The sequence below is a fragment of the Lolium rigidum genome, chromosome 2, assembly GCF_022539505.1.
Source record: "Lolium rigidum isolate FL_2022 chromosome 2, APGP_CSIRO_Lrig_0.1, whole genome shotgun sequence".
NCBI classification, from domain to species: Eukaryota; Viridiplantae; Streptophyta; class Magnoliopsida; order Poales; family Poaceae; genus Lolium; species Lolium rigidum.
Window position 1 is genome coordinate 111,278,622 of NC_061509.1, and position 19,285 is coordinate 111,297,906.

At 46.9% G+C, this 19,285-nt stretch overlaps 1 protein-coding gene across 2 annotated transcripts; it reads right to left on the bottom strand.

The window, feature by feature from the left end:
• Positions 1–2,793: 2,793 nt before the first annotated feature.
• On the bottom strand, positions 2,794–5,987 carry LOC124687099. Of its 2 annotated transcripts, none has more exons than XM_047220940.1 (3): positions 5,519–5,987; positions 4,282–4,364; positions 2,794–3,060 (listed from the first exon to the last, which is right to left on the bottom strand). In XM_047220940.1, exons 1-3 carry the CDS (start codon positions 5,747–5,749, stop codon positions 2,961–2,963), a joined length of 414 nt encoding a protein of 137 aa, XP_047076896.1. In that variant the 5' UTR covers positions 5,750–5,987; the 3' UTR covers positions 2,794–2,960. The 2 variants fall into 2 exon arrangements, with proteins under 2 accessions (XP_047076896.1, XP_047076895.1); XM_047220939.1 differs by having other exon boundaries at positions 2,794–3,037; positions 4,281–4,364.
• Positions 5,988–19,285: the final 13,298 nt, after the last annotated feature.

Sequence of the window (19,285 nt, forward strand, 5' to 3'; positions counted from 1 at the left end):
TGAAATATGGCCGTTGGCATCTTGCCAACTCAGCTTTCTCCCGAGATTCCCGGTCAACCGGGCCACAGACCGGAGCGTCCGGTGTAGGGCCCGGTCAGACCGGGCCAGGGACCAGACCCGCCGGTCCAAACCGCGCAGTACTCCCTCCGGTTGCAATCAGCGCGGAGCTCGGTCGGCGCCGGAGCGCCCGGTCAGGCACCCGGCCGGATCGGGCAAGGGACCGGACCCGCCGGTCCAAACCGGGCGGCAGACCGGACCGAGACCGGGGGCAACTCCGTGTCTTCCAGTACGTCTCCCGGAAGGCATCAGCGCCAGGGCCGGTATGCACCGGGGCAGGTCTTGTCGCGCAGTACATGGCTCTCGGTTGCCACCAGAGCAGAAGCCGTCCGAGCCGGGACAGCCGGTCCATAGCCTGGTCTGACCGGGCATGAGACCGGACGACCCGGGTCAAAATCGGGCGGCCAGCCAGGCAGGCACCAGGCTAAGGGAGAAGTCCCCTGGAACCTTTCCGGTGTGCACCGGTCTGGAGGCCGGTCGGCGCCGGGCCAGCCGATGCCATAGCCGGTCTGACCGGTCCTGTGACCGGCTATGTGCTGAGGAGACTTTCCTCATTTTTGATGAAGTGGGGGGTCTCCCTTTTCCTTCTTGTTCCATTGATACACCATTATTCCTATTTGGCTAATACCTGGGAATAATCTCATAGGCATGTATTAGACCAAATACTCTAGCAACGGTGTCATTGTTACCAAAATAATGGATAAGGGTAAAATACCCTTACAATCTCCCCCTTTTTGGTATACGATGACAAACCGAGCTAGAGTCACATATAGATATTATGATAAGCTTAAACCTTGATTCCATATAAGATAGTAAGACAGCTCCCCCATAATGTGTGCACTTGGAGAATTTGCGTTTGAATGCAAAGTGCACCATTTGTGGAATATGAGAAGCTCCCCCAATATCTTTAGGAAACAAGCATTCTATGGACATGTATATATCAAGATATATAAGCATAAAGCATAATCATCCTAACATAGAGATTAAGCATGCAAATACTTGTCCAAACACGAATTATTCAAAGTAGCAAATGGTTCTGGAAATGAAAAGCTAGCAAAGAAGCACAAGCCAAATAAGAAGCAAATAAAGTATCAGTATGGCTTGTGCAACCAAGGAACCCCGTGATCCTAGACTCTACTCTCTTCTCCCCCTTTGGCATCAGAACACCAAAAAGGCGAGGAAAAGAGTAGGGATGCTAGCGCTCCCATCAATAGAACTCTGTCCCAGCAGATGGAGAGCCTCCATCACCATCACCATCCTCATCATCATCATCTCCATACTCTTCATTGTCTCCATTGTCTTCATCATCATCTTCTCCATATCCAGCAGCATCAGGGTCCTGAGCAGACCTAGGAGGAAGACCACCATGAGCATATAGGGAGAGATCAAAGTTCTGGAGCATCTCATCACCAATGGGAGGCATCTCCCAAGTTGGTGCAACCACAGACTCCATCTCAGGTCCAGGAGGAGGAACATGGTGATTTCTTGCAGCCATGAACTCATTTTGGCGCCTCCTAGTCTCCTGGTTCAAGGCAAGGCTTTGATGAGCAACATCATTCGTATTCCTGCACATCTGTCATAGGCTGGCCAAAAAGCGAGAGGCAGCACGCTTGGGACGCCTAGAATAGCTGGAGCTAGGTGCAGGATCATGCCTCTCCTTAGACCGACGCTCAGAAGGCATCATAGATGGAACTTCCGGTCTATCTCCCTACTGAGGAATCTTGTAAGGTTCCATCTTGATTAGTTGTCCTTTCTTGTTGTTGGGAGTTGGCACAACTTTATTGATGAGCTGCTGAATATACTGAGCATAGTTTGGAGTCATTCGGTTGCGAATAGAGCGCCTCAGTTCACAGTAGAGGAAGTCACAACCATCAATAGTCCTCAAGCTTTCAGGGCGACAATAGCACATGAGATTAAGATGGTAGGCCCGACATTCACTTGTATCTCCTGACTTGCTGATGAGATTCTCACGGAAGAGCCTGGCAAGCACAAAATAAGAATAGTACATTCCAGAGATAGTGGGAGGACCAGCTGTAGGTTCAGGAGGATAGCAGAAAGCAATGTCCCTATGAGTGAAATTTTTCTGAGAGTGAATCTTGAAACCATGAGCACGGCCACCACTAAATCCCATGGCTTCACAGAAGTCAAGGTAATTGCAAGAGTACTTCTCTTGTCCAGTCATCCAAGTCATGGTGCGAGCGGGATCATCATGAAAGAACACGGTGCAGTGGAATTGACGGACAAGGATTGGGCAATATAACCCAACTCCCATTGTGTCACCAGGCTTCAGACACACAAGATCAAACAGCCCCATTTGCTGCAAGGTATCAATCACAAAGCAGTACTTAGTGGCTTTGTGCATGGTGAGTACTTCTCTGTTGATGGCCTTGGGCATCACAATGAAACCATTCTGTAAGCACCAGGAGTAGGGAACGTAAGAGCGCGCAGGTATGAGGAGTTTTTGTGTATGAGGTCACTACAAGGGACCGTGAAGTCGCCTCGCATTCCCAAGCTTATGGGTAGGCCAAGCAAAGCTCGACACGCCCATACACAATACCGACCTCATAGGCTCACGGTTAGTCCCAGGCCTAAGTGCTTCACCTTCCTGTGCACTTCAAACAAACACGCACGATGCACAGGGTACAAGGGTGAAATACAGCATATAATATCACAACAATAACGTCTATGACACAAAAGATGGAAATAAGTTATATAGCAACGCTCTAATGAGCAAAATAACAAATGACACTCATTGGATACATATCCCAACAATACATCATACATCATGCGGAAGCGAATAAAGCGTCTGAGTACAGACAAGATGCAAAATGGGCATAAGATGCCAAGAACATAAATCAGACGATGCCCATATCCACGGATCTCGAGTCGTCGCTAAGGAACTCTCACTGCGGACCGGAAACATCCTCATCATCGTACTCCACGTAGTAACCTCCTGTCGGATACTCGCAAGGAAACGTACCTGCAAGTCGGGCCAATGGTTGCCGAAAGATAGATAGAAAGCAGAGCGTGAGTACCAAAGCACGTGTACTCAGCGAGACTAGAACTAGGCTATGCTCGCCGGGCTATATGGTGGGTTTAGCGGCAGCAAAACTTGTACTAATACTTATAGAGACACGCTACAACTTCCGTCTATTTAGAGAAGGTAAGAGAGCGCATACAAGGATCCAACTATATACTACTACAAGCATAACCCGACCAAATACACATATCCCCTTCAACAAGGCGAAGAGGCAATGTAAAAGGCACTCAACGGTTGACAAATTTTATAGGTATTGGTTGTAGTAATGCTATATTACTACGCAAGTTATTAGCAAAATTATTAGCAACAAGTATAAGGTGTAAGTTGTTCTATGATCAAGCCATACAATTCAAAGTCGTCCATAACCGCGCAAACGGCTTATCGATAAGATGTACACCCTGCAGGGGTTGCCCAAATGTAACCATACGCACGCTCGACCCTGGTGTCAAAACCAGAGGCTCACGACAAGACCATTCCCAAAGCTACAAGCAAGTTTATTGGGAGCCACCCAACTAAGCTACCCGTGACGAAGTTCGGCCGTACTCCGATACGGACCCAGAGGTTTGCGACATAGTCCAGGCGGGCACTAACAACCAGGCACAAGATAAGTCTATCCGCGATATGAGTACAATACAGAAATAAACACCCGAAGGCAACATGAAGTAAAATGTGCATATCGTGCATATGAGCAAATAAAACCAAGGTTGTGGCTCCCGCTAAACAGACTCGAGGTAAGGTAGTAGGTGATGGAGGTCCCACTCCCCCACGTACGGGTAGAGCGCTCAGTCTCGGAACGGATAACAAGAACTCGGGTCCTAGGGGACACTAGTGGTCGACAAAGGTGTCTCGCACCGGTGCCTCTGCATTAATAGTTATCCCACCTCAATTTTAGTTGCAATAACATCATGATTAAATTTCACCAACATTATCCCTAGATAAGACATGTAACAACCCAAACATATCTCGATAACATATCGAGATAAACAACAAGACCCTAAGCACGCCTACGACTCGCAAGGCTTATCAAACAACAAACAACATCTGATAGGTAATGGAAGGGAAACACGGCTCAATATGGTAAACAAGTGGAATAGGACACATGACCCGAAAGAATCGCAACATAAGGGTAGAAATAGATAGCAAGAGCTGAAAATGTAAAATAGGTGAAGGAGGGAGGGCTCGCCTGCAGGATCAGCGGTAGAGGCACAAGCGATATCCTCCTCAGGGTAGCACGCAAACTCCTCGTGGCACTCCTCGGTACCGGCGTCTATCGCGAAGAAGCAAATCACATACAAAGAAATAAAGTGTGCAAATCAATACAGGAAGTGCAATGCGCAATATGATGCATGGCATGTGATATGCAAGGGGTTCATGCTTGGCAAAATTAAGTGGGGCTTCTAAATAGCAAGATATAAGAGTAAACCCTCACATAACATTTAATCTGATTAGTAATTTCCATTTGGCCGAGACATGGAATGGTATATGATGCATGACAATTTAATATTCAGATTCCTTGCATTTTTCTAGTACAAAATAGACATAAAATTTGCTGCATTTGGAAATATAAAAGTGAAGTTATGCAAATGCAAGTTTTAATCATATAGTAATACGTTTGGCAAAATTTTGGTTTTAAACCAGGGGCATCAAAACTGATCCTTGGTCTCCAGGAAAACAATGTAGGGTTTCAGCCAGTAGAACTAGCTCGACTTGTTTAATAGATACAGATGCAAAATAATAAAGCGTCACAGGAAGGCTAACTGCAACCAAACTGAGTTTTAAAATGCGTTTATTTATCTGCTGAAGAGGTGAATTGAACTCTTCCTGGCTGGATGAAAACGAGACAGGCTAAGCCACTAAGCAAAGATGGATGATGAAAGACATGGTGCGCTTGATATTACCAGAACTGAAAACAAGCACAGGACATGTTCTGAAACTGTAAAGAAAACTAACAGATCGTGCAAAAACAAGTAAACTGGGCGTTTGCTTCTATTGGTATTTGATACCCGGATGTAATGGATCAGATATGGCGTGACTGCAATTGGGATGGTGTTCAAATTGTGATAGAAACTTAGAGCGAAAGTTTTGAGCAGATCTACGCTGCAGACTGACGAAACTGAAAGAAAAGGAATTGGATGTGTGCTGAAAACTGGGACGATGAAAAAAGATGAGCTTTTGCATCCATTGGGATTTGATCGTTGTACTTCAGGAATTAGAATAAGAGCAGGACCAACTGAACTACCAGCGAATTGTGATACTAGACGTGTACGCTGCAAAGTGAGGCAACACCAACGCGAGAAATCGTGCAGATACAGATCAAACACGAGCTCCTGTTCATGGCAAACCCAACAGCAGCCGCGAGCAGAATGCCAACTACCGGGGACAACGAGCGCGAAAGCATGGCGAAAAGGTCGTGGCGCTCACCCTGGGCTTGATGGCGAAGTGGGTGAGCTCGAGGACGTCGGGGTCGTCGGAGATGAGGAAGAAGACGTGCTGGCTCCGGGAAGAAGACGAGGTCGAAGGAGACGTCCTGGAGCTGCTCCAGCTCCGTGAACTTAGCGAGGAGGAAGACCAGGCCACGGGGGCTCCATCCCCGCGCTCAGTACGGCGAACGGCGGCGAGGAACGACGGCGAGGATCGACGGCGCGGCGGCATCCTTCTGAGGCGAAACTCTGTAGCTGAAAACTCTGAATTTTCTGAACTTTTCTCGGTGTCTCTCGCTGAAGCCAAGAGTAGACGGCGGCAGCAGCAAGAGGAAGAGAGCTAGGGTTTGTTGCAGGGTTGGTGAGGAGGAACAAGGAAGCAGGGCAGGTGCAGGTGAGTTTGAGGCTTACGGCGTTCGTCCTCCGCCAGCGAGAATACGACCAGGCAACAAAAACAGGGCAGCACGTGCAAGGGAGGATGTGCTGCGCCTCTCCAACAGAACATGACCAGCTGGTTAGATAGATTGGTTAGCTAGCTATGTTTTCCTTTATCTTTTGTTTTTCTGGTTTTATTACATTTGAAAACAAGTTCAATTCTGTTTTGAGTTAAAAGAAGAGATGTTATTTTCAAACCCTGCAACTTTCAGCAAACCAAAACAGAACCCAAACAATTTATTTGGGGTTTCCAAAATTATTTGTTCATAAAAAAAACAATTGTAAAATAAGAGGAGATTTAGGAGGGCTTTAATATTAACCCGAGTAAGAAATTTTGGCATGACCTATATGAAAAGTAGATCAAGTTATGGTGATGGTTTGGCCTTGCTTGGAACATCACAAGTGATGTAGAGAGAACAAGAGAGAGGAAGAAAACCCAACAAGCAAATAAAAGGTGGCACATAAACTAAATGCAATTTGATAAAAAAAACCAATGGTGACATGTACGAGATGCATGAATGCAAAGATGATGCACTAAACATGGTAAGGTAAAGATGGTAGCTCACTTGGGATGTTACAACTCGCCCCCCTAGAAGGAATCGCGCCCCGAAATTCCTAAGGAGATGTGAAAAGAGCGGGATACTCGGATCTAAGAATATCTTCGCGTTCCCAAGTTGCCTCTTTATCGGAGTGGTTTGACCATTGAACTTTGAAGAACTTGACAGATTTGTTTCTGGTCTTTCTCTCAGCTTCATCAAGGATGCGAATCGGATGCTCCTGATAAGATAGATCTTCACGGAGATCGATTGTCTCGTGATCCACTGCACGGCCGGGATCTTTGAAACACTTCTTGAGCTGGGAGACATGAAAAACATCGTGCACCAAAGAGAGATTGGGTGGAAGCTCCAACTGATAGGACACTTGACCACGCTTGCCAAGAACCTTGAAGGGGCCGATGTATCTAGGCGCAAGCTTGCCTTTGATACCAAAGCGACGTGTTCCCCTCATCGGAGTCACACGAAGGTAAGCCAGATCATCAGGCTTGTATACCATGTCGCGGTGCTTGCTATCATAATAGCTTTTCTGTCGGGACTGAGCTATCTTCAAGTTCTCTTGAATCACTCGAACTTGTTCTTCAGCCTCTTGTACAATGTCAGGACCAAAGAATTTTCTTTCACCGGGACCAGACCAGTTCAGAGGTGTTCTACACTTCCGACCATACTGAACTTCAAAGGGTGCCATGCCCAAGCTGGCTTGATAGCTGTTGTTGTATGAGAACCCAGCAAAAGGAAGACAATCCTCCCACTTCATACCAAAAGATATCACACAGGCACGAAGCATATCCTCAAGGATTTGATTCACTCTTTCGACTTGACCACTAGTCTGAGGGTGATAAGCTGTGCTAAAGAGCAACTTAGTTCCCATAGCTTGCTGAAAACTTTCCCAAAACTTGGAAGTGAAGATGCTTCCACGATCTGAGCTTATTTCCAAAGGAACACCGTGAAGAGAGACAATTCTGTTGGTGTATAACTCAGCCAACTGACTAGCCGAGATCGACTCTTTGACAGGAAGGAAATGAGCAACCTTGGAGAGGCGGTCGATCACAACGAAGATTGCATTATTGCCTTTGCAAGATTTTGGAAAGCCAGTGATGAAATCCATCTCGACTTTGTCCCATTTCCATTCAGGAACCTTCAAAGGTTGAAGCATACCAGAAGGCTTTTGATGCACAGCCTTGACTCGGCAACATGTGTCACACTTTGAGACATAGCTTGCTATTTGTTGCTTCATACCAGTCCACCAGAATGTGGTCTTGATATCATGATACATCTTTGTGCTTCCAGGGTGGATAGAGAGAGGAGTTTCATGAGCTTCTTTGAGAATCAACTCTTTCAAGCTTGGATCATTGGGAACAACCAGGCGGCCTTGAAAGAAGAGAGTGCCTTGATCATCAAGGGAGAAGGAACTGTACTTCGGCTCTTGCATGTTGGCCTTAGCTTTTTGGACATCATCATCTAACAACTGTGCTTGATGGATCCTTTCCTCAAGAGTTGAAGCGATAACAAGGTTCGCAAGATAGCCTTGAGGAACCACTTGGAGATTCAACTTCTGGAAATCTTCAAGGAGAGAGGAAGGAACTTCATCCACCATGAGATTATTGCAATATGACTTGCGACTCAGCGCATCAGCCATCACATTTGCTTTGCCAGGAGTGTAGGAGATAGTCAAATCAAAGTCCTTGATTTTCTCAAGCCATCTTGTTTGACGAAGGTTCAAGTTGGGTTGGGTGAAGATGTATTTGAGGCTCTTGTGGTCGGTGAAGATCTCACATTTCCTACCCAACAAGTAGTGTTTCCATTGCTTCAAAGCATGAATCACTGCTGCAAGCTCGAGATCATGTGTAGGATAGTTGAGCTCATGAGTGCGCAACTGACGAGAGGCATAAGAAACGACTTGACGCTCTTGCATAAGGATGGCACCAAGTCCTTGAAGCGAAGCATCACAAAAGATCTGAAAGGGCTTAGAAGCGTCAGGAGGAACAAGAACTGGCGCCGTGGTGAGCTTCTTCTTGAGAAGTTCAAAGCTTTCTTGGCATTGTGGAGACCAAAGAAACTTCTTATCTTTCTTGAGGAGATCAGTCATAGGCTTAGCAATCTTAGAGAAGTTCTCAACAAAGCGGCGGCAATAACTAGCCAAACCAAGGAAGCTTCTCACTTGCTTGACATTCTTTGGAGGGAGCCATTCAACAATGGACTTGACAGTTTCAGGATTGACAGCAATGCCTTTTGCAGAAATCACATGGCCAAGGTAGACAACTTGAGGAAGCCAAAATTCACACTTGGAGAACTTGACATAGAGGCGGTGTTCACGAAGCTTTGTCAGAATGAGACGAAGGTGCTCTTCATGCTATTCATTAGACTTGGAGTAGACAAGGATATCATCAAGATAGACCACCACAAACTTATCAAGGTACTCATGGAAGACCGAGTTCATAAGGCGAGAGAAAGTTGCTGGAGCATTGGTGAGACCAAAGGACATGACTGTGTACTCATAGAGGCCATAGCGAGTCTTGAAAGCTGTCTTTGGAACATCCTCCTTGCGGATTTTGATTTGATCGTAGCCGCTTCTCAAGTCCAACTTAGAGAAAACAACGGCACCCGCAAGTTGATCGAAGAGATCATTTATTTGAGGAAGAGGATATGTGTTCTTGATGGTCTTGTCATTGAGAGGGCGGTAATCAACCACCAACCGATCAGTTTTATCCTTTTTCTTGACAAAGATGGTGGGACAACCCCAAGCAGAAGTGCTGGGCTGAATGAATCCAAGCTTCTCCAATTCATCCAACTGCTTCTTGAGTTCAAGAAACTCATTTGGGCCCATCTTGTAAGGACGCTTGGAGATAGGAGCCGTTCCAGGTTCAAGCTCGATGACAAACTCGACTGCCCTGTCAGGTGGCATACCTGGGAGCTCTTCTGGAAAGACATCTGGGAAGTCACAGACAACTGGCACAAGTTCAAGCTCCGGTAGATGATTGCCATTCAAGGAGTATAGCTGAACAGACGGAGACTGAGTCGGTGAATAGACTATGTGGCCGGTTGGAGTTGGAAGAGTGACTGTGTGATTAGCACAATCAATGACAGCCTTGTTGATTTTCAACCAATCCATACCAAGGATGACATCAATTCTTGAAGAATTAAGCTCGATGAGAGAGGCAAGGAACCAATGATTTCCAATTTCAATTTGGTTGCCATGGCTTATCTGAGAAGCTTTGGTGTTTGCTCCGGGGGATTGCACCATGAGCACAGTGGGCAAGTGCTCGAGAGATAAGTTATTCCTTTGGGCAAACTTTTGTGAGACGAAGGAAAGCGAAGCTCCTGTATCGAACAAAACTTTTGCAGGTGCAGAGTTTACGAGTAAAGTACCAAGAAAGACGTCCTCAGACTGCTGAGCTTGCTCAAAGTTGATGTTGTTCACTCGGACAACCTTCGAACCTGGCTTGTTGTTGGAGTAGAAGCCACGGGTCGGAGCAGGAGCACGCACCATCGCGTGTGTCGAAGTCGAGCGAGGTGGTGGTGGTGGCAGCTTCTGAGTGCAGAAGGTGGAGATGTGTCCAGCTTGCCCACACTTGTAGCACGTGATACCGGGGCGAGGAGCCGGCGGTCTCGGAGGTCCTGGAAGTGGCGGCCTCGGCAGAGGCTGAGAGACTCTGAAAGCTGGACGAGGAGCTGGCGGGCGAAGAGCTGGTGGGTGGGGAGCATACCCTGCTGGCATGTGGTAAGCTCCTGGAGCTGTGGGATAAGGGACCCACAACCTCCTCTTTGGTGTCGGTGCAGAAGTACCACCAACATCTCGAGAATGCTTGCGCGATTCCTCGAACGCAAGTCTTCCTGTCTCTTCCTTGACTGCATTGTTCACTAGCTCATCGAAAGTCTTGGCCGGCACATGAGTCAAAGCATATCTGAGAGAAGGTTTGAGGCCACCGCGGAATCTCTTCTGCTTCTTTGCATCAGTTGACGCCTCATCACCAGCATAGCGAGCCAGATCTGTGAGCGCGTGAGCTATAGGTGATCACATCATTGTTGCCCTGCACAAGCGCGACAGAACTTTTCTTTCATGCGCTCCATAATGCCATCTGAGATGTGATGACTCCGAAAAGCCTCCACAAACTGGTCCCAACTGACATCAGCACCATCTCTCATCTCCTGATACTGATCCCACCAAGCTGCGGACCCTCCTTTCAGCAAGTGTGTTGCATACTTCACCTTATCTTCAGGGGCCACTCCAGCTGTGTTGAGCATGCGATTCACATCGCGTACCCAATCATCCGCATCCAAAGGCTGAGTAGTAGCATCAAAAGTGCGAGGGTTTAGCTGCAAAAAAGTCTCGTATCATCACTCGACCATTGCCTTGACGGTATGCTTGATCGACATTATGTTGATGCTGCTGCATCTGTGCAAGCAACTGAGTCATCTGGAGCATTGCCTGGCCCATCTTAGGTGGAGGAGGTGGTGGTGGGGGAGGAGGGCGCGCCATCCTGTTGATGAACAAGAATTTGATTAGTACACAGAAGGATTTGAAAATCCAACATGAGTGCACTAAAGAAACTTTTGAATTGCAACAGAATAACATGAGCATGACATAGATATCATCAAGGTACAAGAGAAATCAAGTACACAAGTGGTAGCCATAACATACGACGATTAGAACGATAGCATTAATAATACTTCACAAATCTCGCAAGATAGTGATATATATAGATATGCAGAGGTTAACAGAACATGTTATGTGCTAACACTGTCCAAGTTATGCCAAAAGAAGATAGTTGATCAAACAATTCCAAAGGAAAGGAACTTGAACAACAAACAACAAGTTAGCATGATCATGCTAACAAGCGATAGAAAGATTTTTCAACAACCTTCATAGATCTTGTAACCAAAAGATTTAGAGGCAACATTTTAAAACTTTGAATCAAACACCTATGGTACTACGGACCCAAAACACGTGATATCCTAGATGAAACAAGGTAAGGATAGAACAAAGCCGTTACACTTCCTTACAGAGGGTGGGTGGGTGGGGTAAGAAGTAAAAATGAATGAGTTCCTACTCTCACGAATATTTTTCCTGAATAGCTACAAAAATATCAGTTCTAGACACAACTTCGTCCGCTGCAAGGGCTTCTATAGACAGTTAAGGCTCTGATACCAAGTCTGTAAGCCCCAGGAGTAGGGAACGTAAGAGCGCGCAGGTATGAGGAGTTTTTGTGTATGAGGTCACTACAAGGGACCGTGAGGTCGCCTCGCATTCCCAAGCTTATGGGTAGGCCAAGCAAAGCTCGACACGCCCATACACAATACCGACCTCATAGGCTCACGGTTAGTCCTAGGCCTGAGTGCTTCACCTTCCTGTGCACTCCAAACAAACACGCACGGTGCACAGGGTACAAGGGTGAAATACAGCATATAGTATCACAACAATAACGTCTATGACACAAAAGATGGAAATAAGTTATATAGCAACGCTCTAATGAGCAAAATAGCAAATGACACTCATTGGATACATATCCCAACAATACATCATACATCATGCGGAAGCGAATAAAGCGTCTGAGTACAGACAAGATGCAAAATGGGCATAAGATGCCAAGAACATAAATCAGACGATGCCCATATCCACGGATCTCAGGCTGCTAAGGAACTCTCACTGCGGACCGGAAACATCCTCATCAACGTACTCCACGTAGTAACCTCCTGTCGGATACTCGCAAGGAAACGTACCTGCAAGTCGGGCCAACGGTTGCCGAAAGATAGATAGAAAGCAGAGCGTGAGTACCAAAGCACGTGTACTCAGCGAGACTAGAACTAGGCTATTCTCGCCGGGCTATATGGTGGGTTTAGCGGCAACAAAACTTGTACTAATACTTATAGAGACACGCTACAACTTCCGTCTATTTAGAGAAGGTAAGAGAGCGCATACAAGGATCCAACTATATACTACTACAAGCATAACCCAGCCAAATACACATATCCCCTTCAACAAGGCGAAGAGGCAATGTAAAAGGCACTCAACGGTTGTCAAATTTTATAGGTATTGGTTGTAGTAATGCTATATTACTACGCAAGTTATTAGCAAAATTATTAGCAACAAGTATAAGGTGTAAGTTGTTCTATGATCAAGCCATACAATTCCAAGTCGTCCATAACCGCGGACACGGCTTATCGATAAGATGTACACCCTGCAGGGGTTGCCCAAATGTAACCATACGCACGCTCGACCCTGGTGTCAAAACCAGAGGCTCACGACAAGACCATTCCCAAAGCTACAAGCAAGTTTATTGGGAGCCACCCAACTAAGCTACCCGTGACGAAGTTCGGCCGTACTCCGATACGGACCCAGAGGTTTGCGACATAGTCCAGGCGGGCACTAACAACCAGGCACAAGATAAGTCTATCCGCGATATGAGTACAATACAGAAATAAACACCCGAAGGCAACATGAAGTAAAACGTGCATATCGTGCATATGAGCAAATAAAACCAAGGTTGTGGCTCCCGCTAAACAGACTCGAGGTAAGGTAGTAGGTGATGGAGGTCCCACTCCCCCACGTACGGGTAGAGTGCTCAGTCTCCGAACGGATAACAAGAACTCGGGTCCTAGGGGACACTAGTGGTCGACAAAGGTGTCTCGCACTGGTGCCTCTGCATTAATAGTTATCCCACCTCAATTTTAGTTGCAATAACATCATGATTAAATTTCACCAACATTATCCCTAGATAAGACATGTAACAACCCAAACTGTCAACAACCGGATTTTTAAGTCCAGATGCATATTATGTCATTCATCGCAATCCCAGGATAATGTTGTTGCGAGGCATAATAGTCGAATATCACAGTCATTATTTATTACAAGCCATAATGTCTTACAATCCTGAATCACATGATTCATCTTACACAAATAGTTGATCTTTCAATCAACATACATACACAAGTTCATACATAGCGGAAGCGTAATATTAATGGACTCTCTAGTCTACAGGCCAACATTTGACGTTAGAAACCCCTAGTTGTCGTAGGCGTCCTGCTGGTCATCCTCGTGATAGTTCTGTTCATCATCGTACTCTGGCCATTTGAATAGCCAGGGACAAAGCCGTAAGTACTTTAAGTACTTGCAAACTAATACTAATGTAAAATGACAACTAAAGGTACTAAACTCTAATTTTAACTTGCATAAGCCAAATTTTAGTTCACAAGCTTGGATCATGTGCTAACTAACTTAAGTGGGAACATTAGTGTCATTCCCACAACATTGGTATAATTCCAAACGAGTCACCAAGTCACCATTCACATTCACTAAGGTTTTCAAAATTCTCGACATAGGAAACCGTATGGCCCTTCCAACTCGTCTCGTAACCGTGGACACGGCTATTCGAATAGATTTACACTCTGCAGAGGTTGCACACTTGTGCCACAACATTTGATTTCATCCGTCGGAATAACTCCGAGTCACCGTAACACAAGACGCGGATCATCAACCATAACCTTTCACTTACACATCCTAGTATGAGCACCTCTCCCCATGAGTTTGGCCTCCCAGAGTGAAAACCAACCGTTAACCTGGGAACCGCGACAGGGCTTGGCCGTACAATTTCACCTCAATTCACATCATTTCTCAACAACGGAGGCAGCCTTCGGCATAACCCCTATGATGTGTGTTCGGAGGGAACCCATACTAAGATCTATAAACTTCTAGTTAAGCCCTACCCATAATCGGGTATTGTGGGGGTACTCAAAAATTGGAAAGGTATCGCATTCAAACCAATATCAGGTTTTCATCAAAAATCACCATCTTCTCTCGGTTCATAACCACCTCCAATCATTCAATGGAATGCTTCATCATTCCAAGGTTTCAAATTCCACCATTCACATGTTCCCATCTAAAGTAGTCAAGTTTTAGTATTTTAGCACTAGCACTAATCATGAGGGGTGCTACATTGCTTTGATATCTCTATTCATCTAGTAATCTTGTTCTCTAGACCAATTTTATTCCATCCTTTGAGAACACAACAAATACAACTTGTATAGTGTAAATATAAGATAGGCTTGTATGAAGAAAGGTAAGAATCATGGTGCCTTGCTCAAGGAGAGCTTTGCACTTTGCAAGAGTATTATCTTGCCTTGGTAGTTCTCTAGGTTTTCTTCTTCCTCTTCCGGGTAGAATTCTCCTTCCTCTTGATAATCTCTCGGTGCTAGCGTCTAAAGTTGAATACGAAGTATAATCACTAAACAAGCTCAAAGCTAAACTAAGCACATCATTACTTCACACAAGCTATGCTAAGCACACACATGAAATAAGTAGGTGCATTGGTTGGGTGACTTGAGGAAAATAATTTCCCCTTATTCATATGTGACAAGTAAATTTCATATGGTTCTTGAGGAATAATTTCCTCTCATTGAAATCTTCTTAAGATTTAATTCATCAAACAATAATACATGAACTTATGTTGCTCCAAGTCAACCATTCATTATTATTATTGAAGAAAATGATTTAAATGAGGTAGACCACCTCATACCCTTTAATAGTTCTGCAAATGTTTTAGATCTCCAAATGTTCATATAGGAGTGTTTGGACCAGGTGTGCAAACATCACATGAATTCATTTGAGACAATATTTAAATGAAGTAAAAATACTTCATAAGATTTACATAATAGTTTTGGACAATATCACTTAACTAAATTAGTCATATTGTCCATTAATCAAACTAGGGCATGATCATGCAAAGTGACCACACCATTTTCTTGCGTAAACAATTAGTGTAAGTCAAATGTGAGCTATAGGAGTTGGAATTAACTTAATATCTATTTTGGTTGATTTTTAAGAATTATTTGAATAAGAAAAAGTCCCTGCCTTCTCCTTTTTATCATTTTATTTCTACAATGAAACTCGAAGTGAGACCAGCTGCAAATTGTAGAACTTTTTACTAGCTTTCCAAAGATATAAAGTTTGTTAAATTTGGCCAAACCAAACAGATTCTATGTATTTTCAAAGTTGGGTTCAGTATTGAATTCAAACTAAAATTATTAAACGAGATATGAATTAAAAAGGCCTAAGTGGGAAAACTAACCGGGCCCAAACGTTTAAAAACGGCCCAAGGGCAGCCCACCACGCATCCGTGCACGCGCGGGCCGCCCGACGGCTGGGTTCCACCCGTCGGCCGACGCTTAACGCCGAAGCGGTATGAATCAACAGGGGCGTTGGATTAGAATGCGATCTAACGGCTCATACGTGTCGTCGTCGACGGCGAGAGAGAAGCCCGCCGGCGGCGCGGTAGGGGCTCGGAGGGCTTACGGTGGCTCCAGCTAGGGTTGGCGTGATGCTCGACGAGGTTGTAGACGACGGCGAGGCTCCCGATAGCAGTGGCGTCGCTTGGGAGGCCCGGATCGACGGCGATTGTCCGCGAGCTTCCGCGGCAGTGATGCGTCGATTGGCCTTGCTCCGGCGACGATTGGGGTGGCTACTGGTGCTGAGCGAGGCGGTGGTGAGTGGTGATCATGGTGGTGTGCTTGGATCGTCGAGGGGAGTCCTCTATTTATAGTCGCGCGTGGGTGCTGGGGTGTCGTGGCAATGGCGACAAGGGAGCGGCCGCTCCGGTGGGCTAGAGGGCTAGGCGACGACGGGGTCGTGTTCACGACGTCACCGCGGTCCTCGGAGCGTCAACGGCGCGGTAAACGGTGGCGTACGGTGGTCGGGCGAGCGTGTGTACTGTCGCGGCCGTGGCGGGTTCGTCCTCTCCGGCGGCCGTGGTCGCTAAGGCATGACGCGAGCGTGTCCGACGAGCTCCGCGTGGCGAGGAGGGTACCAGGGTGCGCGGATATGTTCGGGGTACGGCGAGATTTGGCGAGCGCCGCGTGGCCGTGTCGCGTGCGTCCGTGCGCCAGTGACGTCGCCCATGCCGCTCGCGGCGTACCTGTGCGTACCTGGACGCGCGTCGTCCGGGGCTTGTCGGCGTCCTCGCGATCGACGGCGTGCACGGACGATCTCAGCAGGTCGTGGGCTACGCGTTGGACATGGTGGCCGTGGCGATGGTGGAGAGAAAAGAGGGGAGGCGTGTCGAGGGCGACGTGGTCGGCATGGCCATGGCCGGCCATGATCTGGTCGTGTCCATGGCGTGTTCTTGCATGGGTTAGGTTGAGTGATGTCCAGGGGACTTGGTTTAGCCAAGAAATGGCCAAGGGGCAGCAAGGTTTGATCACAATTTGAAAATGGGGATTGTTGAATCTGTTTCAAAGTCTCATCTTTGCTTGATCCTATCTCTTGATCCAGAAAGATTTTGTTAAGATGATCTACACAAAAGTTGTTCACCTTGTTGTGTACTTGGATGACATGCCAAGAGTTGGATTTGTTTGGTTTGGAAAATTTGAAATAGAGAGGCTCAAAGTGGTGACCAGACTATAAAAGTCAGAAATGACCATTATCTCATGTGATCATATTTTCAAATTTGAAATTGATTTAAAAGGTATATCTTTGATTCTCAAAGTTGTAATTACTCTTTAATATCATAAAACAACTATGGGTGAAGATCAAATGGGTTTAGGGTCAAATTTACAAAAATGACATAGACCATATGTTAGGTTTTTTTAGGATTTTATAAATATTGGATTTCTTTCTCTTTTTGATGTATTTGGTTGGTGATCATCACTTGATCAATTGATGAGGTCTAAGACCCCGTGTGTGGCCCGATCTTGCGGATTGACCTCGAAACCAAAGGGGGAGATGGGAAAACGCGAGGAACACGAAGAACACGACGGGCACGAGGAACTCCGATACTCATGCACGCACACCAACCCGATTCACCCGATGCTTACCTCCGTGGCTCGATGGACCACGCCAATAGAATCTCCTAGGAAGAGACACGCGGTAGAATTCCCGGAGAGAGATTGGGATTGGAGAGGAAGAGCTTGGGGAAAGAGAGAGAGTAACAAGTACTAGAATCTCCTTCAACAAGATCTAAGTCAACAACCAAGGTGCCTTGATTACGTAGGGATGATACCCAAGGGAGACTAAGCTCAAAGGTAGGTTTGAGTTCAAAACAAGTCTAAAGAGCTAATGAGGGGTTCCAGCTACTTATATAGGCACACATGGCCGGCAAGGGCGAACAGTACGCAAAAGGATAAGTTAAGGCAGTTTGGTGGGGCACTCTCGCCGTGTCCGGCTTTGGGATCCGGCCGGACCGGGCCTCGCGACCGGGCTGTCCGATCACGGGTCCGGCCTCGGCCGAGCTCGTGGACCGGCGGGCCGGTCATGGGTCCGGCCGACCGGCCGGAAACCGGATTCTCGCGAGGTTCCTGGCCATCGTCCCGCACGAGGGAGCCGGGTCCGGTTCCCGACCGGTCGACCGGGCTCGTGACCGGGAGCCCGGCTGTGGGTCCGGTCCGACCGGGTCCTGGACCGACCAGCGTCCGTCTCTTCCTTGGAGCGCTCGAGCGACGTCGGTTTCGGCTCCATGATCATCTCCATGTCCAGCTGCTTCTCTCCCTCCCTTGATCTTGGCGCCTCCTCCTCCCCGAGGTCTTGATGCGCCTTCTACCTAATGACACATAGCACGTCGGCATGAGGTAGCAATCCATCCAAAGGGGTACCAAGATCAAGGGTAGTGAGGAGCGAGTTTACCTCATCATGTAGAGCCTTGGCTCGGGCTCGTGTCATCGGTCCACTTGGGGGACTTGTTGGTCTTGGTGTGGAGGTGACCGAAGGCCACCCCGCATCATCTCCCCTTGGGAAAGAGTCGTCCTCGACTCTTGCTCCTCTTCATCTTCATGATATGGCGATATGTCCGACACGTTGAACGTGTTGCTCACCAAGTACTTGGAGGTGGGGATGTCGATGACGTAAGCGTTGTTGTTGATGCGTTTGAGGACCTTGAAGGGACCATCTCCTCCTGGCTTGAGCTTCGAATTGCGGTCATGAGGGAATCTTTCCTTCCGGAGGTGGATCCAAACGAGGTCGCCTTCCTCAAAGATTCGTTCCTTCTTCTTGGCGTTGAGTCTTGTAGCTTGACGAAGCACATGTTCTTGGATTGTTGCTCTTGTCTCTTCATGAAGTTTCTTGACGGCGGCGGTGCGCTTGTCGAAGTCCATGTTGATCCGCTCATGAAGGGGGAGCGGGAGCATGTCGAGTGCCGTGAGCGGCTCAAACCCGTAGACGACCATGAAGGGACTCCTTGATGTAGTCGAGTGCTTGGCGCGGTTGTAGGCGAACTCCGCGTGTGGAATGCATTCCTCCCATGACTTCAAGTTTTTCTTCACGAGGATGCGTAGAAGGGTGGAGAGGCTTCGATTGACCACTTCCGTTTGGCCGTCCGTTTGCGGGTGCGAGGATGATGAGAATAAGAGCTTCACTCCAAACTTGGCCATGAGCGACTTCCAAAGATAACTCATGAACTTGACGTCTCGATCCGACACAATGCTTTGCGGTACTCCATGTAGGCGAACAATTTCCCTGAAAAACAACGATGCAATGTGTGAAGCATAATCGCTCTTATGGCAAGGTATGAAATGAGCCATCTTAGAGAACCTATCCACTACCACAAAGATTGAATCATGTCCATGTTTGGTGCGAGGCAATCCTAATACAAAATCCATGCTAATATTCGTCCATGGTGCATAAGGTATAGGCAATGGCGTATAAAGACCATAGGGATTAGAGGTAGACTTAGCTTGTAAGCAAGTGGTGCACCGGCGGCAAAGGCGTTCCACGTCGCGGTACATTCTTGGCCAATAGTAGTGGGTCGAGAGCATGGCATATGTCTTCTCTCTTCCGAAGTGACCCATGAGACCAC